Source organism: Arvicanthis niloticus, chromosome 2, assembly GCF_011762505.2.
Source record: "Arvicanthis niloticus isolate mArvNil1 chromosome 2, mArvNil1.pat.X, whole genome shotgun sequence".
NCBI lineage: Eukaryota > Metazoa > Chordata > Mammalia > Rodentia > Muridae > Arvicanthis > Arvicanthis niloticus.
The window spans coordinates 78,259,956-78,286,259 of NC_047659.1; the positions used below are offsets into that span (position 1 = coordinate 78,259,956).

The 26,304-nt window shown below is 35.8% G+C and overlaps 1 protein-coding gene across 5 annotated transcripts in view; it reads right to left on the reverse strand.

The window, feature by feature from the left end:
- Positions 1-26,304, reverse strand: part of Elp4 (elongator acetyltransferase complex subunit 4) — a 190,080-nt gene that overhangs the window by 144,674 nt on the left and 19,102 nt on the right. For all 5 annotated transcript variants that reach the window (XR_013108724.1, XM_076929384.1, XM_076929385.1 and 2 more), the window contains exons 3-4: positions 13,135-13,256; positions 161-289 (exon numbers count right to left, since the gene is read on the reverse strand). Coding sequence is in view for 4 of the 5 variants with exons in the window: in XM_076929384.1 (XP_076785499.1) it covers positions 161-289; positions 13,135-13,256 (251 nt within the window). In the remaining variant the exon portion in view is untranslated. The remainder of the gene's footprint in view (positions 1-160; positions 290-13,134; positions 13,257-26,304) is intronic.

Sequence of the window (26,304 nt, forward strand, 5' to 3'; positions counted from 1 at the left end):
TACTTCTAATATATAATAGCACAGAATAATATTCCCATTTCAAAAAGCAAAACTGGGCCAAAGCCACAAGACCTAAAACCTAGTAGGGCAAAGCAGAGAATCTATAAAGTGAAAAGAAATGCATTTTTGAAGTTTAGAGGTAGTTTGCATGCAGACTTGCCTCCATCTTGGGCTGTAACTGGTACCGCCAGGCTATCTTCATGTTAATATCAGGCTCTGGGGTTTTAGCACTATGTACATCTTCAAGCTCCTTTTTACCATTATCATCAAGTAGTGGTGCAGGGAGCTCCTAAAAAAACAGAATGACACATTATATGGCATCAAGGTTAGATATCACAGTCTCTTGAACCATAATGACAGCAATGTTAGAATTTCCCAATGCATTTAGACATGGGTGCCTTGTAAAACTAACTTAAGCACAAACAGAGTAATTTAGACATTTCTTTTTTTTCCTTCCCTCACTTCTGCCTTCCCTCCTTCCCTCTTTCCTTTCTGACAAGTGTTCTATGGAGTCCAGGGCATACTTGAAATTGCTATGTAAAACAGAAAAGGGGTATAAGGAGTATAATGTCAGATATAAAGTTTAATGTTTTTGCCATGAACTAGGATATAAAAATATCTGAATTTCTATATTCACAAAATTTAGCTGCTGATATTCTAGAAGCAAAGTATATACAAACATACAAATATATATACATATATCTATATGTATACCTATATGTGTGTGTATATATATTTTATATATATATATATATATATATATATATATATATATATATATATATATGGCAAATTCTGAAATCAGTACTTTGTGCTACATGTAATTATTGTTGTGTTTCCCATGAGGTAAAATAAAACATTGCACAATCTGTTTACTAGTTTGTAATTCTAGAATTCAAAAACTTATCTGCCAAGATGACAGATGAAATAATGGTATAGAATAAGTATATTTATTTTCCCCAGATCAAACTGTTGGGTTTTGAACCTGCAAATACTTTACTTTTTAAACAGTGAAAATAGAATTTAAAATCTTATACTAAGTGTAGAGTCTCTGAATTTCAACTTATCATTTTGTAAGGTAATCTACTGATTAGTTATAAAAGAAATTAAAAAATATTTTGTCATATGCTACAATTAAAAACCAACATTTTATTAGGAAGAAAAGTGTATGTTATGATTATGTTTCTATCTTTTTATAAACCAGAATAAAAAATGATATGGGAATTTATATTGGCAAATATAACTTTATATTTTAAGATTATCTAAGTTGCAATTTTAATTTTTCCAAAATCAAAACCCACTTTTATCCTTGGAGGCAGGGAGGACAGGGTCTCCTTATATACACCATAGTTCAGCTGGCCTCAAATTCATGATCTTCCCCTCTCTGTCTCAAAACTGCTGAGACTACAGACATGTTCCACAAGATATTCCATGACAAAACCAAATTTACACAATATCTTCCCACAAATCCAGCCCTACAAAGGATAATAGATGGAAAACTACAACACAAGGAGAGAAACTACAACCTAGAACAAGCAAGCAAGTAATATTCCAAAAAACCCAAAAGAATATAACTACAGAAACATAATTCCACCTCTAATAACAAAAATAACAGGAAGGAAGAAACAATCACTTTTCCTTAATATCTCTTAACATCAATGGACTAAATTCCCTAATAAAAAGACATAGACTAACAGACTGGATACATAAACAGGACCCAGAATTTTGCTGCATATAGGAAACACACCTAAGTGACAAAGACAGACACTACCTCAGAGTAAAAGGATGGAAAGCAATTTTCCAAGCAAATGGTCACAAAAAACAAGGTGGAGTAGCCTTTCTAGTATCAAATAAAATCGACTTTCAACCAAAAGTTATCAAAAAAGATGAGGAAGGACACTTCATACTTATCAAAAAAAAAATCTAACAAGATGAACTCTCAATTCTGAACATCTATGCTTCAAATGCAAGGGCACCCACATTCATAAAAGAATCTCTACAAAAGCTCAAAGCACACATAGCACCTCACACAATAATAGTGGGGGATTTCATCAATCCACTTTCAGTAATGGACAGATCATGGAAACAGAAATTAAACAGAGACACAGTGAAATTAACAGAAGTTATGAACCAAATGGATTTAACAGATATCAATAGAACATTTTATCCTAAAACAAAAGAATATACCTTTTTCTCAGCACCTCATGGTACCTTCCCCAAAATAGACCATATAATTGGTCATAAAACAAGCCTCAACAGAAACAAAAATGTTGAAATAATCCCTTGCATCCTATCAGATCACTATAGACTAAGGCTGGTCTTCAATAATAACAAAAACAATGGAAAGCCCACATACATATGGAAACTGAACAACACTCTACTCAATGATGACTTGTTCAAGGAAGAAATAAAGAAAGAAATTAAAAACTTTTTAGAATTTAATGAAAGTAAAGGCTTGTCATACCAAAACTTATGGGACACAATGAAAGCAGTGCTAAGAGGAAAACTCATAGCTCTAAGTGCCTACAAAAAGAAACTGGAGACAGCATACACTAGCAACTTGACATCACACCTGAAAGCTCTAGAACAAAAAGAAGCAAATACACCCAAGAGGAGTAGACAGAAGGAAATAATCAAACTCAGGGCTGAAATCAACCAAGTTGAAACAGAAGGAACTATACAAAATATCAACAAAACCAGGAGCTGGTTCTTTGAGAAAATCAACAAATAGATAAACTTGTAGCCAGACTAACCAGAGGGCACAGAGTCAGTATCCAAATTAATAAAATTAGGACTGAAAAGGGAGACATAACAACAGAAACTGAGGAAATTAAAAAATCATCAGATCCTACTACAAAGGCCTATACTCAACAAAACTGAAAAATCTGGATGAAATGAACAATTTTCTATACAGATATCAGGTACCAAACTTAAATCAGGAGAAAATAAACCATCTAAACAGTCCCATAACTCCTAAAGAAATAGCAGCAGTCATTAACAATCTCCCCACCAAAAATCTTACAGGACCAGATGGTTTTAGTGCAGAATTCTATCAGACCTTCAAGGAAGATCTAATACCAATTCTCTCCAAACATAAGGAACACTATCCAATTCCTTCTATGAAGCTACCATTATGCTCATACCTAAACCACACAAAGACAGAAGAAAGAAAGAGAACTTCAGAACAAACTCCCTTATTAATATGGATGCAAAAATATTCAATAAAATTCTTGCAAACCGAATCCAAGAACACATCAAAACAATCATCCATCATGATCAAGTAGGCTTTATCCCAGGAATGCAGGGATGGTTCAATATTCAGAAATCCTTCAATGTAATCCACTATATAAACAAACTCAAAGAAAAAAAAACACATGATCATCTCACTAGATGCTGAGAAAGCATTTGACAAAATTCAATATCCCTTCATGGTAAAAGTCTTGGAAAGATCAGGAATTCAAGGCCTATACCTAAACATAGTAAAAGCAATATACAGCAAACCAGTAGCCAACATCAAACTAAATGGAGAGAAACTTGAAGCAATCCCAGTAAGATCAGGGACTAGACAAGGGATACAAATAGGAAAGGAAGAAATCAAAATATTACTATTTGCATATATGATAGCATAATTAAGAGACCCCAAAACTTCCACCAGAGAACTCCTAAACCTGATAAACAACTTCAGCAAAGTGGCTGACTATAAAATCAACTCAAACAAATCAGAACCCTTCCTCTACTGGAAAAATAAACAGGTTGAGAAAGAAATTAGGAAAATGACACCCTTCACAATAGTGACAAACAATATAAAAAAATCTTGGTTTGAAGCTGACCAAGCAAGTGAAAGATCTGTATGACAAGACCTTCAAGTCTCTGAAGAAAGAAATCGAAGAAGATCTCAGAAGATGGAAAGATCTCCCATGCTCATGGATTGGCAGGATTAGTATAGTAAAAATGTTCATCTTGGAAGGGTTGGTGGCCTCATGAGGAGAACAACAATATCAACCAGCCAGAGCTCCTCAGGGTCTAAACCACCAGCCTAGGAGCATATAGGGAGGGACAAATGACTCCAGATGTATATGTAGGGGAGGGTGGCCTTGTTGGGCATAGGTGGGAGAGTAGATCTTTGGTCCCATGAAGGCTGAACACTGAGGGGTGGGGGAGAATCTGCGGGTGGGGAGGTGGGAGTAGGGGGTAGGTGGGGGCACACCCTCATAGAAGTAGGAGGAGGGGGGATGGGATAAGAAGCTCCTGGGTGGTGGAGGAATGGAGTAATGGGATGAAATTTTGAAATGTAAATATGATATCCAATAAAAAAAAGGGAGAAAAAAGAAAGTTGTTAGAATCAACATCTTTAATAAAATGTCAGCCCTCTTTAAAAAAATTATCTTGATACAAAAATTTGTTCTGAGAATTGTATATTGCAGAATACACAGCCTTGGTGTATCTACTTATCAGGCAAGCTGAGCAGACCTGCTCAAACCTCTGATGTCCTGGAATTCCATCTGGATACAGTGAAGACACAGTGTAAGAAGCTTATCAATTTACTCTTCCTCCCGCCCCTCTTCGAATATCTCAATGCCCGTAATCAGCTTGAAGAAGTTAATGAAGAGTCAGCGCCCCTATGCCCTGGGCTTGGGGACTAAGGTGGTTAATATTGGGCTGTCTTTCTAGGGAAAAGTGGTTCTGTTGGAACAGGGAGGATTAGCTAGGATTTATTGCATAGCCATAACCTACTGGTAGAAATCTGTATAATAGTTATCAAGATGAAGTTATAATTTCTTAAATGGTACAAAATTTACTTTGATTTCAAATTTAAGGTTTCCATTGGTACGAGCTTCTTATTGATATAAAAGTGAGATGAATACTGTTACTCTCATAGGCATTGTGCCTGTATAACACATTTAGGAATGCAAGGCTTAGACCCAGTCCTTCTTTAACGTTCTTAACTAATTTGAGATGGCTAGTCTGTGAGTTAAGGGTCTATAGCAAATTCATGGCTTTTAGTTCATTGCTACGGTGTTTTCTATATTTTATTTAGAAATAGCTGAGAGGAGTTAACAGACAACAGTCCAGATTACCTTACATGGATAGTTGGTTTTCAAAACATCAGAAGTTCACAGAATTGGCGTTAACAAACATTTCTGTATTAATGTTCATTTTGATGTGCACCTGACAGCTTCCTGGATTCTAAGAAGAAATTGAACACCTTTGGAGTTACTCCAGTTGTGGTGAGACAGCCACTAGGCAAGAATTGCCTCGTTCCATCTACAGACAAATCACTGTCCAGAAAAGGACACACTCGCAGAATAGTCGACTGATTATATCTGCCTAGACAGAGTAATCAGCCCTTAATAATTCTGCATCACTAAGGTCTGTCAGATGATCCTGGGCCAGAAGGCTGAAGATCAGATGCTCCAACGTTCTGTAGTATAGGTACTGTGTCCAGGTGTTCAGTGTTCTCTATAAATTGGCTAAGTTTTAGAAGCTATGCTTTGTGCTTCCCATAATTTCAGTTAACTCAGTCATTCTGGATTTCTGACAGGGTTGAAAACATATAGTCTCATAGCCAATTCTGGCTATTTACTTTAAGAGAAAAGATTTGAGTGGACGGTTTTCAGCTGACATTCATTCTAAAGCCAAGAAAAAAGCCAGGTTCAGAACTAAGTGTTTTAGTTACAAGAGATGACAGAGGTTCCGGTTAGTCAACAAAAGGATGGACTGGGTATTAGGTGTATTCTGTACCTCACTGGTACAAATTGGTATAATTATGTTCTAATTGTATTTTTGAAAGAAAAGTTTAATTTTAACAGGAAGGGTGATATGTAGGAGGAGCTAAGGTGAGAGGAAGAGAAGGAGTAAGGAGAGGAAGAGAAGGAGAGGAGAAGCTAGGTGATGAGAGAGAGAGAGAGAAAGAGCGAGAAAGGGGGGCGGGCATGGAGGCAGATGTTCACTTGTCTCCACCAGTCAAAGATAGTTGATATATCTAGGATGGGTATTGGGTCACACTTCTGTTTGAGCATTACCAAACTTATAAAGCTGATTAACATTTAAAAAAATTGTATAAAAGCAAAAAGAAAAAGTGGGCATGGGATAGGGGTTTTCTAGGGAGGTGAATTGGGGAAAGGGGATGGCATCTGAAATGTAAATAAAATATCCAATTAAAAAAAAAAAGGAAAAAGAAATGTCCATCTTGCCAAAAGCAATCTACATATTCAATGCAATCCCCATCAAAATCCTAACTCAAGTCTTCAGAGTTAGAAAGAGCTATTCTCAAATTCATTTGGAATAACAAAAACCCCAGGATAGGAAAACTATCCTCAACAATAAAAGAACTTCTGTAGGAATCACCATCCCTGACCTCAAACTGTACTACAGAGCAATAGTGATAAAAGCTGCACAGCATTGGTACAGAGACAGGCAGGAAGATCAGTGGAATAAAACTGAAGAGACAGAAATGAACTCAAACAACTATGGTCAACTGATCTTTGACAAAGGAGCTAAAACTGTCTAGTGGAAAAAAGACAGCATTTTCAACAAATGGTGCTGGTTCAATTGGAGGACAACATGTAGAAGAATGCAAATGGATCCATTCTTACCTCCCTGTACAAAGCTCAAGTCCAAGTGGATAAAGGACCTTCACATCAAACCAGATACACAGAAACTAATAGAAGAAAAGGTGGGGAAGACTCCGGATCCCTTGCACAGTGGGAAAGTTCCTGAACAGAACACCAATGGCTTATGCTCTAAGGTCAAGAATTGACAAATGGGACCTCATAAAATTGCAAAGCTTCTGTAAAGCAAAGGACATTGTCAATAGGATAAAACCATAACCAGTAGATTGGGAAATGATCTTTACCAATCCCACATCTGATAGAGGGCTAATAACCAATATATACAAAGAACTCACACAAAGAAATTACACTCCAGACAACCAAATAACCTTATTTAAAAATGAGGTATAGAGCTAAACAAAGAATTCTCAACTGAGGAATCTCAAATGGCTGAGAAGCACCTAAAAATTTTTCGGCATCCTTAGTCATCAGAGAAATGCAAATCAAAACAACCCTGGGATTCCACCTTACACCAGTCAGAATGGCTAAGATCAGAAACTCAGGTGATAGCAGATGCTGGCGAGGATATGGAGAAAGAGGAACACTCCTTCTTTGTTGGTGGGATTACAAGAGGTGCAACCATCCTGGAAATCAGTCTGGCAGTTCCTCAGAAAATTGGACATAGCATTACCTGAGGATCCAGCTATACATTCCTGGGCATATACCCAGAAGATGCTCCAACATATAACCAGGACATATGCTCCACTATGTTCATAGCAGCCTTATTTATAATAGCCAGAAGCTGGAAAAAACCCAGATGTCCTTCAACAGAGGAATGGATACAGAAAATGTGGTACATTTATATAATGAAATATTACTGAGCTATTAAAAAACAATGAATTTGAGAAATTCTTAGGCAAATGGATGGAACTAGAAAATATCATCCTGAGTAAGGTAACCCAATTACAAAAGAACAGACATGGTATTCACTCACTGATAATTGGATATTAGCCCAGAAGCTTGAAATACCCAAGATACAACTCATAGACCACATGAAACTCATGAAGAAGGAAGACCAAGTATGGCTGTTTCGGTCCTTCTCAGAAGGAGTGACAAAATAATCAAGGGAGCAAATATGGAGACAAAAGTGTGGGACAGAAACTGAAGCAGGGGTCATTTGGAGACTGTCCTACCTTGGTATTCATCCCATGTGCAGTCACCAAAGGTAGATGCTGATGTGGATGCCAGAAAGTGAATGCTGACAGGAGCCTGATATAGCTGTTTCCTTAGAGGTCTTCCAGAGCCTGACACACACACATACACACAGACACAGACACACACAGACACATTCACACACACACAGACACACACACACACACATATATGGATGCTCACAGCTAACCATTGAAGTGATCATGGTGTTCCCAATGGAGGAGTGAGAGTGAAGACTGAAGAAACTGAAAGGACTTGTGGCCCCATGAGGAGAGTAACAATACCAACCAACCAGAGCTCCCAGTGTCTAAACCTGTGCCTGGGAGCACATAGGGAGAGATGCATGGCTCCAGCTGCATATGTAGGAGAGGATGGCCTTGTCAGGCATAGGTGGGAAAGGAAGTCCTCGGTCTAGTGAAGGCTGGATGCCCCAGTGTGGGGGAATTCGTGGGTGGGGAGGTGGGAGTGGGCAGGGGGTGGGGGTATATCCTCATAGAAGCAGGAGGGGAGGGGAGGGGATAGGGGTTCCTGGGTGGGAGGGAAATGAGAAAAGTGGATTATATTTGAAATGTAAATAAAATATCCCATTAAAAAAAAAGAATAACCAGTATTATAGTTTTTAAGACTTATGAAACACATTCCTAGACTATAAATTGAATTACAAACCATCAAATTACGTTATAAATCTAAAGAAAGAAACTGACTGTATCTTAAGTATCTGAATGATTTAAATATTCATAAATTGGCTTCTGTCTCCAGTATTACAATGAAAGTAAGTGTGGAGAAATATGCCTATAATCCCAGTGTTCTGAGGTGGAGCAGGAAATAAAAAAGGCGAAAATCCTTCTCAGGGATGATTTGAAGGCCAGACTGAGCTACATGAGTTCTTGCCTCAAAAATGAAATAAAATGAAAATTTTGAAAATAAATTTAGGGTTTGAAGAAGTGCTTTAGACTTTTGAAAGCAATTCCTAGACTGTTCACATTAAATTTAGATATCTGGAATACTATATCTTAAAAGTCTAAATGACTTGTTTATATCCCATCAGACTAAGAAATAAAGTAGAAATAAAACTCTAAGGTAAGATTCTAAATAAATTTCAGCCTCTGGATAATAAACATCACAGGCAACTAACTCTGCTACTGACAACATTCTTGTGTCCAGGTAGAAACACCAGCTTTGGTGTGTGCTCCTGTCAAAGCAGCAAGTCTCCCAGGAGCCAGGAGTGCAGGCCTCTCCTTCACAGTTCTCCTTTCCACTTGCCCTTTCACTTCCTTACTGGAAAGCCAATCCCATGCCATCTTTAAAAGTTGGCTACAAATGTAGGTCACTGGCAGCAGTGCTGCACTCTTCCACATTTTCTTAGTTCTTATTCTTTAGTTTGCTAAGCTTGGCTGCCAGGGGAGGGCCTGGAATTCTAAATAAGTTCTTACAGTAGCCAGGGGCTGGGGCAGAGTCACGCCAGGCATCAAACAACACAATTCTCGCCCAACAGAATCAGAGTATTAAACACTAAAAAGCATATAGATGGATGATATGTAGGAAGAAATAAAATGCCAATCAGGATGTGGAAGAAATCTTGTGATTTGAGCTCTGCCTACAAAGCAATGTCTAGTTTCTGTAAAGTTGACATGCTCAAATTAGATAGGTATAATAGTTTTAAGCAAATACAATAAATAATATAGAGGATATAAAATGCGTGAGGAAATAGTATTAATAAGGTATTGAGCATATGATACAAAGGCTGGATATAATTTATAATTATTTGGATGGTAATTTGCTATCATTATGAATCACTGCGATAAAAGTTTCTGATAAGATAAAATTGAACAAAGGTATTTAGGACTCATTTTTTTTTTTTAACCTCTTTTAGCCACTTTTTGGCAGAATAATGACGCCTGTGTCTGAGATATTTTGTATTCTTTCCATTCAGTTCTGAAGTGTAATGGACAGATCATTGACCCTTCTGTGTTGTCACACTTTCATAGTGTCTTCTCAGTCATATAACAAATAGCTGGTAAATAGAGACTCAAATATCTGAACACCAAAAGAATACTGTAATAATTCAAATGTACATATATGTTTGGCAAAAATACTTCTCTCATTAATTCTTAAATAACTAGTATATTCCATTTCAATTTAAACCAAAGAATCAAATAAAGTACATTTATGATAAAATGAGGCAGATTTAAGTAAATGAATGACCTTTATATATATATCTGAATAACATTTTTAGGATAATATTTCCAATTTACTAAGATAGTAAAGTTTTTACTTGTTAGTCTTAAGTTCATGAGACAAAATTATAAAGATTATGATATTTTACTATATTCCTTCATTATTGAATATTCTGCTGTTATATTATCAAACATGGCTTATTTTAAATAAGCTATTACTTATTCTGTGATGTCATAGTAATGTTATTTCTTTTAAAAATTGAAATATTAATATATTAAATGTAAAAAACCTGACCTTAATTTTAAATTGAACTATAAATTTAATGGTGATATGATGTTAAATATACAGGATGCTACCTACAAGCATTTCTAAAACACCAAATTAGGAGCTCCAGACAGAAGTCACATAGTTGTCCTAATTACGTGTTTAAAAATTCACGGTTCAATCTTGCCTGAAGCAATCTTGGCTGGTGTTGGAGACAGGGCATACTGAATTAAAAAAAAAACCAAGTCAAAAATTTATTGCAAAAAATTAAAGGAAATCATCCTTTGCTTCAGATATTACACACTTTCTGCTCCATGGACATTACTTATCTGCCATGCCACCACAAAGAAGTATGAAACTGAAGTTTTAACACTGCTATAAAATGAATCAGCCTTTACTTTTGAATATTTTTTGAATTCCACAAATCAAGAAATGATATTAAACTTATAAAATGAATGTTCAACTTTCAAGGAGATGTTTATGTGCACATATTTTTATTAAATGAAAAAAAATCTACTACTAAATGTTTAAATATATTTATATGTAAATGTAAATTTTTTACTATTTTAGAAAACATTCCTTAGGAAGTAAATTTTCTTGGGCAGTAATAATCCATTAGGTTTGAGATTACCAAGAAAATTCTTTTAGATAAAAAAGTTAACTACAAAACACTTTCACTCTGTGTTTTTTAAAGATTTCACAATACCACGTATACTGTTCTATAGGATTCACTAAGGGGTATAATTTCTCAAAGCTACACCTTAATGTCGGCTTCCTGAAGGAGTTCTGACTACAATAGGCATGAATATGTTCTCAAAGGATGATGGATAAATTGCTGGGTGGTTATATAATATATCTTCGGCAGCTGATGAGGCTTTTTTATCTCTTGTCTTTCAGATATACAGTTTTAAGATAATTATGGTCTATAAGATTGTCTTTCCCCTCTTCTTTGACCAGAAATATTTGCCTTGGTTATAGGCTTGAGAAATTAGAACTAAGCAATTACCACATTATTTTTCTTGTACTGTATTTCTAAACACTGCTAATACCTTGATTTTTGTTGCTCATTATTGAACCTTCAGCTAAAGATGAAGATTTAAGTATAATGATAATTGTGTTGGACAAACTGAAATACTAAAAAAATACTATTTAGAAAACCTACTTATCTGTATCAATATTTAACATCTCAATTTATACTACAAAATATTTGTTTATTCTTTTCAGAGAAATACTAAAATATTTCTGCATTGGTATTATAAAGTATATGAATAATTTAAATGTCTGGCACTCATGCTTTTACAATCCATTATATTTTAAACACGTATAAATACTAAGTAGACCACATTAAATATGTATATATTAAAACAACACTTTTGCATTTTTCATAGGAGAGGAGAATGGTGTTTGTTTAAAACCAAAATTCTGCTTCTTTTCCATATCAAAGATTAGAAATATAAAATGAGATGCCTGGAAGTTTAAGAAATATTACTGAGGATAAAAATCTATATTAAATTGAGTAGAGTTGTATGACATATAAGGACATGGATTAAAATATTTTAAAATGAATCATTAAATAATTCTATTTACCTAGAACAAAGTTAAATATACATACTATTTAACATAATCATTGAGTACACACACGTGTGTGTACATATGATTACTGTTAAAAGCAAATAATGCTATTACAATACAACTAATTTTTATCTTATTTTTATTGTGTGCGTGTGTATGTGTTTGATGCAAGTGTGGGATGTGTGTCCTGGAATTCACATGACAGTCAGAGGACAACTTTGTAGTGATAGGTGAAAACCTTTATGTCAGTTCCAGGACTAAAACTCAGGGCACTAGGCTTATGTAAGGACCTATCTCTGCTGAGCAGTCTGCACCTTTCAAAAAAAAAAAATGTATTAATAAAAGAGATAGGCAAGTGGCCACATGAGTCAGGAAAGAGTACTTAAAGTCAATTTTATTCCAGGTTCAATTCTGGCAGTCTTTTCTTTTTTGTGGTGGATAGATGTATAAAAATGTAATTGACATTGGAAGTGTAAAATCCTTAGTAAAGTTCTAAGGCTTTAGAATGGAAATTCAAATTCATAGAAATTCAATGGAAATTATAGTTTAGGACTGGGCAAGTGTTTGTGACTACTATAATCTAGCTGTGTGATGTCTTTATTTGAGTTTCTTACAATAAAGCGATTTTACATTTTTTATTTTTGTTTAAGTAAATAGTTTCTTTTCTAAAAACCATAATACCATACATTAAATTTTATTGTCCATTGAATATATTCTTGATAAATATTCAATTACAGAAAACACATTGACATTTAAATAAAAATTACTTGTTCTGGGCTAATTACAAAGAAAAGAATTTCAAACCAAGTACCAAATCTTCATGTTATAACAATATAACTACTGTTTACAAGCATTAGAGTTTGTGGCAATAATCTGAATATCTCTGATAAATGTTCCAAGTGGGAAAGAATATGTTATCATTAGAGCACACTCCTAAATTCAAAACATCCACAATGGTAGAAAGTAACACAGTGATTCCCTGGGGTTAGACAATGAGAGAAATAGGGAGATGCTGGTTAAAACACACAGAACTTTTGGCTCTGAGTAAATTCTGGGAGCATAGAGATTTTAGCTGAAAATGCTACAATGTTTACTTAAGGTAAAAGTGGTCCAAACCATTTTCTCTACACCAACAATGACAACTAAGAGGTCATACATGTGGTAATCATTTCACAATGGACACACTCACTGTTGTGAGTTTGAAGCCAGCCAGGGTCTAGAGTGAAACCTGACTAGAAAAAAAAACAGAACCTCCTCATAATGTGTCTAAATATAATTTGTAAGGAGATGTCTTGCTTGTATGTACATTTTTTTCATGAAGCATTCAAAATGTATGTTCAATTACTACATTCTATACCTGTAAAATGCTGGCAGGATTTTCTTTGGCAGATGCAACCAACAGAGTATGTCCATTGATGATTCCTTCTGCCAGAAAATACTTGAAGAGCAAAGGCGAATAGATGTTATATTTATCCTCTTCTGCAAAAAATTTAAAAGATACATTAGAATCTCAGTGTAATTATACAGGTCTTTTACATTTCTTCCTCTTTAAAACAAGTATGTGATGGGAGAGAATACACTATGTTATACTAAAGCAGAGAGACTAAGAGAATTAACATGTGGATTTTTCAATACAGATTTCTTTATTCTAAAGATCATTCTGAACTACTGTACCACTCTGAAAAACAGAGGGATATGTATGCTTATAAGAGTTCAGATTTAAATTTTTAAAAATTAGTTGTATTGCTTTAGACTATAATTACATCATTCCCCATTCCCTTTCCTCCCCACCATATACCCCTCCTTGTTCTCTTTCAATCAGATTTAAAATTTTACTATTTTGCTTCTTTGGTCCTGAGGAGCCTTGTAGGACTCCAAGAGCATCCTGCTTCCCTGTGGAGGCTTTGGGCCGGGGGTGGGGGGTGGGGGGGTGGGGGTGGGGTGGGGGGGGAAGGCAAGACCTTAGAACCCTCCCCCATTAATGCATTCCAGCTGGTCTTCCCTGGACACAGCCTGGAGAGGTGAATTGCACGAGGTCCCCTGAAACCCATTGTCTAGCTCTGGGCTCACTATTTGGTCCTGAGGAGCCTTGCAGTAACCCAAGAGCATCCTGCTTCTCCATGAACACCTGCAGAGACCCCAAGAACTACCAGCTTGGAATTCTGCCTCACCAATTCCTTGCCAATGGTGCTTGCCTGAGGCAGAGCCAGCAGTCAGATACCCTGTCATCCACTGTCTGGCTCATGGCTTCCTCTCACCCCCCTCGCCCTTTTTCCAGAAAGCCCTACCACCATGGAAAACCAGATGCCTAAAGGACAGCATAAAAACAGAATCAACAAGACTCTAGACAACATGGCACCACCAGAGCCCAGCTATCTATCCTACTACAGCAAACCCTGGATATCCTAATGAAAATTTAAGACGAGGATCTTAAATCCAATCTTATAAAGATGATAATAAATCCTTAATACAGAAAAATACTCCTAAGCAGGCAGAGGCAGTAAAAGAGGAGGCAAATAAAAATAAAGAAATACAGGAAAATACAAACAGGTAAAGGATATAAATAAAACTCTTCAAGACCTGAAAAGAGAAATAGAGGCAAAAAAGAAAACACAAATGAGGCATCACCAACAGAATACAGGAGATGGGATAGAGAATTTCAGGTGTAGAAGAAACAATAGAAGAAATCAATATATTGGTCAAAAAATGCAAAATCTAAAAAGTTTATGACACAAACATCCAGGAAATCTGGGACACTTAAAGACCATACCAAGGAATGATAAGAATAGAAAATGAAGATTCACAGATCAAAAGCTCAGAAAACATCTTCAACAAAACCATACAAGAAAACATCCCTAAGCTAAAGAAAGAGATGCCTATAAATGTACAAGAAGCTTACAGAAAAACAAGTAGATTGGACCTGCTATATAATAATCAAAGCACTTAATATACAGAGCAATGAAAAAAATTTAAAAGCAGTAAGGAAAAAAGACCAGGTAACATATAAAGTTATAATTATCAGAATTATACCTGATTTCCCATCTGAGACTCTAAAGCTTTAGAAGGGCCTGGGCAGAGCTTGAAATCCCTAAGAGACCATGTAGCAGTCAGCCTAGCAAAACTTTCAGTCATCATATATAGAGAAACCATTATGTTATATTCTATGATAAAACCAAATTTAAACAATACCTTTCCACTAAACCAGCCATACAGAGGTAACATACAGAGGTTACTAGAAAAAAAAAAAAAAAAAACAAAAAAAAAAAAAAAAAAAAAACCCACCCACCCAAAGAGTAAAATTAAACTCAAGAATACACAGGAAATAAATCATTTTACAAAATAAAACACACACACGCACGCACACACACACACACACACACACACACAGAGAGAGAGAGAGAGAGAGAGACAGAGAGACAGAGAGAGAGAGAGAGAGAGAGAGAGAGAGAGAGAGAGAGAGAGAGAAAACCAACCAATATCAAAATAACAAGAACTAACAAACTGGTCATTAATATCTTTCAACATTAATGGACTCAATTACCCAGTAAAAAAGACATAGGCTAACAAAATGAATGCATAAACATAATCCACCATTCTGCTGCATACAAGAAACACATCTCAGCAACAATATATAGTCATTATCTCAAAATAGGTCGGTAAAAGGTTTTCTAAGCAAATGGACCCAAGAAACATGCTGGAGTAGCCATTTCAATATTTAATAAAATAGACTTCCAACCAAAAAAAAAAAAAAATCAAAAGAGACAGGAAAGGATGCTTCCATACTCATCAAAGGAACAACCCACCAAGAGGACTTCTCAATTCTGAACATCTATGCTCCAAATCCAAGGGTACCCACATCCTTAAAAGAAACAGTACTAAAACTTAAATCACACATTGAACCCCACATATTAACAGTAGGAGACGTCAACACCTCACTCTCATCAATGGACAGAAACTAAACTAATAATGAAATAATGAAATTAACAAAGCTTATGATTCAAACGAACTTAACAGATATCTACAGAACATTTTGCCCAAACGCAAAAGGAATAAACCTTCTTCTCAGCATCTCACGGAACCTTCTCCAAAATTGACTTTGTAATTGGTCACAAAGCAAGCTTCAATAGATACAAGAAAATTTAAATAACCCCATCAGATCACCATGGATTAAAGCTGGACTTTATCAACAACAGAAACAACAGAAATCCTACATATTCATGTAAACTGAACAGCTCTCTATTGAATGATCACTGGGTCACTGAAGAAAAAGAAAAAAACTTAAAGACTCTCTATAATTCAATGAAAACAAGGGCACAACATATCCAAACGTGTCACACTAAGATGTTGGGAGCCAACTCCTAGCAGAAAGTGGCTATCATCTTTGCAACCATCTCGAGCCATAGAACCTGACAAGAGACTTATTTTTCAACAGCCCACAACAGCTGAGCACACTCTGATAAATATCTTGTTTTTCTCTTATATCTTGTTTTGTTGTTTACTGCCCCCAGCTGCAAGGCGCACATGGTAAAGTATGTTCAGTTGTGTTCCCCTGCTTGTCCATGCCAGCAAGGCACGTGGTAAAGCATATAAATACCCAGGATTTCCTTTCAACCTTGATCAGACCCTCTGTCTTGTCTCCATTCTTTGCGTCTCTTGCCCCTCCATTCCCACTCTCTCTCTCTCTCTTGCTAGACCCTGTTGACTGACCTGAACGGACGGGACATCTGGCCCCAAATGTGGGGTGCAGACCAGAGCACATGGCACCCAAGTGTGGAGCAGTGCAGGCTGGGACACTAAGAAAGCAGTTCTAAGAGTAAAGTTCATAGCACTAAGTGCCCTCCTAAAGAACATGGAGAGTTCTCACACTAATGAATTAGAAGTATACCTAAAGGCTCTAGAAAAAAAAAGAAAAAAAGAAGCAAACACACCCAGGAGGGGTATCCAGCAGGAAATAATCAAACTCAGGACTGAAATTGATCAATTACAAACGAAGAGAACAAAAGGAAGAAACAACTAAACCAAGAGCTGGTTTGAGAAAATTAACAAGATAGACAAACCCTTAGTCAAACTAACTAAAATGCAGAGAGAAAGTATAAAAACTAACAAAATTTTCTCCATGAAAAGGGAGACATAACAATGGACACTAAGAAAATAAAAAAATCATTAGATCTTACTTCAAAAGCCTGTACTCCACAAAATTGGAAAATCTAAATGAAATGAATGATTTTCTAGATAGATGCCAATTACCAAAGCTATATCAAGATCAGGTAAACTATCTGAATATCTCTATAACCCCCAAGGAAATAGAAGCAGTCATTAAAAGCCTTCCAATCAAAAAAAGCCCGGGGCCAGATGAATTTACTACAAAATTCTACCTTACTTCCAAGGAAGAGCTAATGCCAATATTCCTTCAACTATTCCACAAAACAGAAACAGAAGGAACACTGCCAAACTCATTCTCTTAGGCCACAGTCACCCTGATACCTACACCACACAAAGCTTCAACAAAGAATGAGAATTTCAGACCAATTTCATAAACGTTGATGCAAAAACACTTAATGAAATACTAGCAATCCGAATCCAAAAATACTGCTTGTACCATAATCAAGTAGGCTTCATTCCAGGGATGCAGGGTTGTTGGTTCAATATAAGAAAACCCATTAACATAATACACCATACATGCTAACTGAATGAAAACAAGACAAACAAAACAAAAAGAACCACATGATCATCCCATCAGATGTTTAAAAAGCTTTTGACAAAATCCAACACCATTCATGTTAAAAGTCTTGGAGAGATCAGAGATACAAGGTACATACTTAAACACAATAAAGGCAACATACAGCAAGCCAATAGCCAACATCAAATTAAATGGAGAGAAACTTAAAGCAATTCCACTAAAATCTGGGATAATATAGAGCTGTCTATTCTTCAATATAGTACTTGAAGTTCTAGATATAACAAGACAACAAAAGGGGATCAAGGGGATACAAATTAGAACGGAAGATGTCAAAGTATTGCTATCTACAGATGATATGATAGTATATATAAGTGGCTCCAAAAATTCTACCAGAGAATTCTTACAGCTGATAAAGACTTTCAGCCAAGTGGCAGGATACAAAATGAACTCAAAGAAACCAGTAGCACTGCTCTATGTAAGTGATAAGCAGGCTAAGAAAGAAGAGAGGGAGACTGTACCTAAATTCACAACGGCCACAAATTACATAAAATATCTTGGTGTAACTCTAACCAAGCAGTTGAAAGACCTGTGTGACAAGAACTTCAATTCTCTGAAGAAAGAAATTGAGGAAGCTATCAGAAGGTGGAAAGCTCTCTCATGCTTATGAATCTGTAGGATTAACATAGTGAAAATGTCGATCTTACCAAAAGCAATCTACACATTCACTGTAATCCCCATCAAAATTCCAACACAATTCTTTACAGATCTTGAAAGAAGAGTTCTCAACATCATATGGAAAAACAAAAAGCCCAGAATAGCTAAAACAATCCTGAAAAATAAAAGAACTACTGGAGGTGTCACCATCCCTGACTTCAAGCTGCACTGCAGAGCAATTGTAATAAAAACTACATGTATTGGTATTGAAACAGATAGGTTGATCAATGGAATTGAATCAAAGTCCCAGAAATAACAGGAAGTAACAAAATTGCCATTAATATCTCTCAACATCAATGGACTCAATTCCCCAGTAAAAAGACAGGGTAGTCATTATTTATACAACAAACATCAACTGAATGTCTACACTGACAAGTTGTTGCTAATATTTATAAAAACTTTACTGAAAACAGCAGTGTTTTCATAAACTTTGAACTTGTAGCAATGTTACCAAGAAGGCAATGTACCAAGCAACCTGCAGCTATTACTTTGAAGCTTGGATGATGTCCCCCTTACAAAGCAGATACTTGGAGTCACTGCAAAGTGACAGAAAACTGGCAGAAACTACAGCAGAGTTTCATTTAGAAAGATATGGTACATAGAATGTGAATGATTTCATGGTTTGGTGTTTTTCAAGCTAAGAATGCCCCTGATTTTCATAGGCCAGGCAGTATGAAATCATATCCTTTTCATATTGAGGTGGGAAAATGCAAAATTTAGATCTGTGCCCCAACCCTAAAAAAAAATCTGCACCCCAGGGTAAAATCCTACATGCAAGAAATCTTCAGAGGGAATGAGAGATAAAAATATTACCAGTTGTACCCAAATTCCTGGTGACTCACTAAATACATATCTAACAAGAATATACACATATGGCAGTTAATATAGCTCTCACCTCTCATCTCATGAAAAAAAGAAGTTTCTTTTTGCAAAAGACAGAGACCATTACAGAATGTATAACCGGTCAAAATGTGCAGAGAAAAACTGACCATACTGTGCTCATCACCGATTGATGCATCTTCACAAGAATCCCTATACCTGAGACTCTGAGACTATCACAGAACTCAGGGAGTAACATTTGTTAAGAGGCAGAACATCGGGACATTTGCTGCAAGATAGTGTCTTCTATATATGGCAGAGAACTGCACCCATGAAATACTAACAATATGGTCTAAAGAAGACCTGAACGATGACAATATCAGCGGATACCCCTATGTTCCACTCCTACATTCTTCCTTTTCCTTTCTTTCATTTAACCTTTGTCTTTCATATATGCTCCTTTTCCTCCTTGTTGATTTGACCTCATTTAGTAAACACTTCTACACACACACCCTACATAGTCAGTTATTCCACACCATGTACTAGTTAGCTGTGCCATTTTCTGGTTTATGGTCATTTGGTGATGTATTAGTGGGTTTTCATCACTTTTAACTGTATCTCTAAGCTTCACATGGTATGATGTTGCTCTTAGAGCAGTTTTTGTTGTTACTGATGTTTTGGTTTCCTCCTCTATGGGTAGTATGCACCCTGAAGAGGAAAAGGATCCTCTAAATAATAATAAAAGAGATACCCAAACTAGGATGTGTAGAAATCATCACATAAGAATAAAGAAACATGCAAAAGCAAAGCAATACAACTTTCATGATCAAAAATACTTAACTGCTGAGTTCAAAGATACTGAAAAGAGGAAAATGTTGAATGAGAATTTTAGAAGTTTTTTGTTTTTGTTTTTTTTTAAAGTTTTTGGGTAAAAATGATCAGTGACTTCAACAACAATACACATGAGTAGATAAATTCAATCCAGGACCAAGAAAAGGAGTCAACAATAGAGAGAACTGCTAACACAGAGACAAAGTATGATGGCACACGTGTTTAGTACTTAATTCCAAGCCCCTGAAGGTGGATCTGTACAAGTTCAAGGCAAGCCTGTTCTACATACAGAGTTGCAGACCAGCCATAGCTATCACGGTGATACCCTGCCTCAAGGGAAAAAAGACAGAAAGAAAGGAAGGAAGAAAAAACAGAAAGAAAGAGAAGGTATATGAGAGAGAAAATTAGCAATTTTGATGACAAACAAATACATATTTTTTAAAAATGTAAATATTATAAAATAAAAACTAAATGAATCTAAACACGAAGTGCAAGCATGAGGATTTGAGGTTAGACATCTAGCATCCATGCTAAAAGCTGGGTGTGCTGGCATGCACCTGTAACCCTAGGGATACAAAGGCAGAGGTAGGTTGAATGCCTGGACCTGGCTAGCTGATCTAGATGAACTGATGAACAGCAAGACAGCAGTATCAAAAAGATGAAGAAGCCTATTGTTGACTGTTGGCATCCACAGGGACACTCACATGTGCTCTCAGCTGCATTCACATGAAAACATGCACACACACACACACACACACACACACACACACACTCTAAAATTCCTTGGATAAACTTAAGAAAGTGAAATTTTTTAAATACTTCAAATTTGAGGCATAGGTAAAAACTCTGAAAAGGATTGTAGTCACTCAGGAAATACCAACAATTGAGGAATGAAATTCTATGAAATTAAAAAGATTTGCTACAGGCTATGGAATGGGAGAAAAAAAATCATCACTAATTACCCATCTAAGGAAAGCACTATAAGACAAAACAAGAAATCAATCAACCCAATCAATGAATGGGTTAATGAAATGAAAAGACAATTCTCAAAAGATGAATAGCAATAGCCAGTATTTCTATAAAAAAACACAAAAATATCAAGAATCCTCTGAGAAATGCAAATGAAGCACACTGAGATTCCATCTCATTCCTCCCAGAATGGTACTTATTATGAAGAAACAATGATCAATGCTTGTGAGGATGTGGAGAAAAGGGAGCCTTTATGCACTGCTGATGGTAATATAAGTTATGCAGTATAGAGGTTTTTCAACAATGAAAATAGAGCCATTATATGGCCCAATTATTTTACTTTTACATAACTAATGGGCTCTAAGTCAACATACCACAGAAACCCTTATATATCAATGGTTTTTCTAGCAATATTTATAACATCTAAGTTATGGAGTCAGTCAGTTGTCCATCAACAAAGTAATAGATAAATAAAATGTGGTCTATAACCAGTGAAATTTATTCAGACTAAAGAACAACAAAATGATGAAGGAAAATAGATGTAACTAGAGATGATTATACTTAGTAATTACACTAGTTTTAGAAAGACTGTTGCACCACAATACTAAGGTTGTAGTCTATTATATCTGGTCAGCCTTCCTGAACAAAAATGGAGGACTCACTCTGTTTTCTTAATGGGGCTTTCTCGTCTCTGCCTGATCTGGGGAGCCTGATCCCCAATCTTCTATCTGAGTAACATATAATCCTTGGCAAAATACTGGCTCAATGGAATGCCTCTCCATGCAAATGAAGTATCCCCAGAATTGTAACTCTCGGCCAATGAAACTTCACCCTAATAACATGTTCCCACTCTCCAAGGTTCATATATCCATCCATCCATCCATCCATCCATCCATCTATCCATCCCTTGGTTCATACTAACCTTTAATCTTAACTCACACTAAAGTCAATCACAAAACAACAGAACTTTCATCTTACCCCTTGTACTACTACTTAGAAATGATTCTTATATTTTCGTTGTGAGCCTAGCCTTTAACTGCTGAGCCATCTCTCCAGCCCAGGTGGTTAATATTGGGCTGTCTTTCTAGGGAAAAGTAGTGGTTTTGGTGGAACAGGGAGGATTAGCTAGGATTTATTGCATGGCCATAACCTACTGGTAGAATTATGTATAATTGTTATTAAGATGAAGTTATAATTTCTTAAATGGTACAAAATTTACTTTGATTTCAAATTTAAGGTTTTCATTGGTACGAGCTTCTTATTGATATAAAAGTGAGATGAGCATTGTTACTATCATGGGCATTGTGCCTGTATAACACATTTAGGAATACAAGGCTTAGACCCAGTCTTTCTTTAACTTTTTTAACTTTTTTAACTTTTTTGAGATGGTTAGCTTGTGAGTTAAGGGCCTATAGCAAATTCATGGCTTTGAGTTTATTGTTAGGGTGTTTTCTATATTTTCCTTAGAAATAGTTGAGAGGAGCTAACAGACAACAGTCCAGATCACCTTACATAAATAGTTGGTTTTCAAAACATCAGAAATCCACAGAATTGATGTTACAAACATTTCTGTATTAATGTTCATTTTGATTAGAGACCTGTCTGCTCCTGACAGCTTCCTGTCTTGGATTCTAAGAAGAAATTGAGCATCTTTGGAGTTATTCCAACTGTGGTGAGTCAGCCACTAGGCAAGAATTGCCTCTTTCCATCTACAGACAAATCACTGTCCAGAAAAGGACACACTTGCAGAATAGTCGACTGATTATATCTGCCAAGACAGAGTAATCAGCCCTTAATAATTCTGTATCACTAAAGTCTGTCAGATGATCCTGGGCCAGAAGGCTGAAGATCAGATGCTCCAACGTTCTGTAGTATAGGCACTGTCCAGGTGTTCAGTGGTCTCTATTAATTGGCTATGTTTTAGAAGCTATGCTTTGTGCTTCCCATAGTTTCAGTTAATTCAGTCATTCTGTATTTCTGATGGGATTGAAGATTTATAGTCTCATAGCCAATCCCGGCTATGTACATCGAGAGAAAAGATTTGAGAGGATGGTTTTCAGCTGAAATTCATTCTAAAGCCAAGAAAAAAAAAAAAGCCAGATTCAGAACTAAGTCTTTTATTTAGGAGAGATGACAGAGGTTCTGCTTAGTCAACAAAATGATGGACTGGGTATTAGGTCTATCTTGCACCTTACTGACATAAATTGGTATAGTTATGGTCTAACTGTATTTTGAGAGAAAAGTTTTATTTTAACAGGAAGGGTGATATGTAGGAGGAGCTAAGGTGGGAGGAATAAGGAGAGGAGGAGTAAGAAGAGGAGGAGGAGAAGGAGAGGAGGAGCTAGGTGGTGAGAGAGAAAGAGAGAGGGGGGGCCACACATGGAGGCAGATGTTCACATGTCTCCAACAGTCAAAGATAGTTGATATATCTAGGTTGGGTATTAGGTTACACTTCTGATTGATATTGAGCATTACCAAATTTATGAAGCCATTGGTTAACATTAAAAAAATTGTATAAAAGCTAAAAGGAGAAAGGGGTATGGGATAGGGGTTTTCTAAGGAGGGGAAATGGGGAAAGGGGATGGCATCTGAAATGTAAATTATATATCCAATTAAAAAAAGTCAAAAGAAAAGAAATGATTCTAAATGGATAACCAACTGAACTGTAAAAGCTTGAAAGAATAAAACTATTACAGAAGATAAGAAATATTCGGAACTTTGGTGTAAGCAAAAGTTTCTTAGTGCAAACACATATAAACCATAACAGAAATCCCTGGCAAAAGAGCTCAATAGGTAAAGGCACTGGTAACTAAGTCTGAGGATCTGAAAGCAACCCCAGTATCTGATGAAGCTAGGCAAATACTTATTATAGAACTCAGTAATTTTAGGTGAGATGAAAATACAGATTTAGAAATGCTTATAGTAGCTATTTTAGAGTAATAGCTAAACTTTGGAAACAATGTGTTTGTTAACTAGAGAACAGAGCGACAGATAATATATTTATAAACTGAATCCCATGAAATAACAAAAAGTGATACACACAAGCAACAACATAGATGAATAATAACACATGTTGTGAAAACACTCAGATCCAAAAGAATATACAGAATATGATTACTTTTATATGCTATCCTAGAGATAATGAAACTAATCCTGAGAGACAGAAGGAAGATCTTGGGTGTTTGGAGCAAGAGAATTGGTTCAAGTAAACATTTTGGAGTGATAGAAATGTTTTATATGTTGATTGTGGTGGTTATGTGAGTAAACATTAAGAAGTCACTAAACCAATAGACATGAAATGTGCGCATGTTGTTAAATACAATTTTAATTAAAGTTGACTAAAACAATTTTATAAGGTGTAACTAAAATATCACACATTCAGTTATTCATAAACCTGCTCACCATTCTATCATAGACCAAATCCTTGATCAAGGTTTAGTGGATGTAATGGATTAGCTGTATATATTAAAGGATATAGCTAGTTATTTAAGACTATCAAAAGTGAAAATCCTCATATTTTTGAGTCAAAATATGTTTTACATGGATAAATAACATTTTACAAGAATCTCAATGTGTAAAGAAAAGGAAGGCGCTTGAGTCTGCACTGCTTACAGGTGACAGGTTAAAAGCTGGAAGTGTGGGTGTATTGATTAATTCAGCTCTAACAGGGCCAAAATGTCCAATGCTAACTTAAGAATTTGTCCCCATTCAACTTTACAACAAAGTAAAAGGTCACATTTTTTAAAAACTTCAAATAATTATTCTTAAATCAGGTTACAAAAGCAAGTGTTTAAATTGAGGTCATTATAAGTCAATGATATAAGGAATAAACCAGATAAAAAATTTAATTTCCAAGATAATTATTTTGATATAAAAAATTTAACCTTCAAAAATTCTTTACCATCCCACTATCCTTGCAGAATCACAGTTAAAATGTTTATGTATTTTCTTACTGTACCTTTTCTGTATATGTCTTTTTACTTGGCTACAGTTACTGATATTCATACCCTATCTTTCTTCATGCTAATCACATTCTCTGTAGTCTTGTAGCTTAAAGTTATACAACATCTCAGCCAATTTATATCATATTTATTTATCCATCTTGCTGTAATGGACTTTTCCTGTTGCTCTCAGGCTTTTGTTGCTGTTAAGTGCAGACACATAAGAGTACCCCAAACATGTCCATGACTAAGTTCAACAGCTCATTCTATTCCTCTACCAAATGTGGCCCTCTTAGTTTTCAGAAAGTCAAGACTTGTGACATCTTTTCTCTCTCTTTCTTACCTATACACCTGACTCTTCATCCTGAAAATTTTGCTGAATTTAATTTCAAAATATTTTTGGAATTTAATTACCTTTTTTCATGCTGATGCTTCTCCTCTAGACATGTTGCAAAACCTCTTGCCTGGATAACTACAACTGCCTCTTGATTATTCCACCAAAACAAATCTTCATTAATACAGTTGCTCCCCAAGATCAGTTTCAAGAGCATCACCACACTGGATGCCAGAGACCCTATACTATCCTAGCCTGTAGGTGGTGCATGTCCTAATCCCTCTGCTCCCATGCATGTGCATTTATACAGCCCTATCATAAAACTTAGTAAATCAAGCACGCTGAGAGATTAACAACATTAACTAAAACCAGAACAGAGCAAGTATAACCTATGCTACAATAGCAAGGATCTACCTGTCCTAAAATATCTTATTGCTTCACCTCTTCTCTTAAAGAAAACACTTTACGACTTTTCTTTAGTATATTCAAATTGCAGGCTTCAGTATTATTGTTCTCTGGGGGCTTTTATTAAGTAAAATTAGGGTTACCTGAATATAAGTACTGGATACTATGACTGACAATCACTGTGATAACTATTAAGTGACTAATGGGTGGGTAGGATATGTAGTATGGCTATGCTGGAGAAATGAGTGAGTCATGTCCCAGGAACATTGTGGTGAGGATGAGACTTTATCATGCACCTCAGAACACTATGGAATTTCAAATGCATTAGTTGGTTATTTCTGGAGTTTTTCATTTAATATTTTTGGACTATATGAGACTGATGTTGTTTTGTAGGAGGTGAAAACAGAATAACATAAAGGAAACTACTATGGAAGAAAGCTGACTATCCTATTATGCTACATAAAAATCTTTTTTGGTGGTTTCTCTTTTTGTTCTTGGTAGAAAGAACTAAACCCTTTAACCTGGTCTACAGGCTCTGTATCATTGTGAACAAAGAGCAGAGCTTAACACACATAAATAAATGTATGTATGTTAAGAGGTGTAGTTATAAAAAAAGGCATCTTCTACCTTTAAAATGTATATAACTGTTATTTAACAACTTTTCAGTGAAGAAACATAATGTTTAATTGGAAAAATAAAAATAAATGAGAAGTTCAGGTCACAGTAAAACAGAAAAGCAAAACCTCAAAGCTTAACAGGTGGTGTTTGTATTCTTCCTCAGCTGCCCTCTCTTCTAATACTGCTGCAGGTCCACAACAAGACAGTCACTGCTGC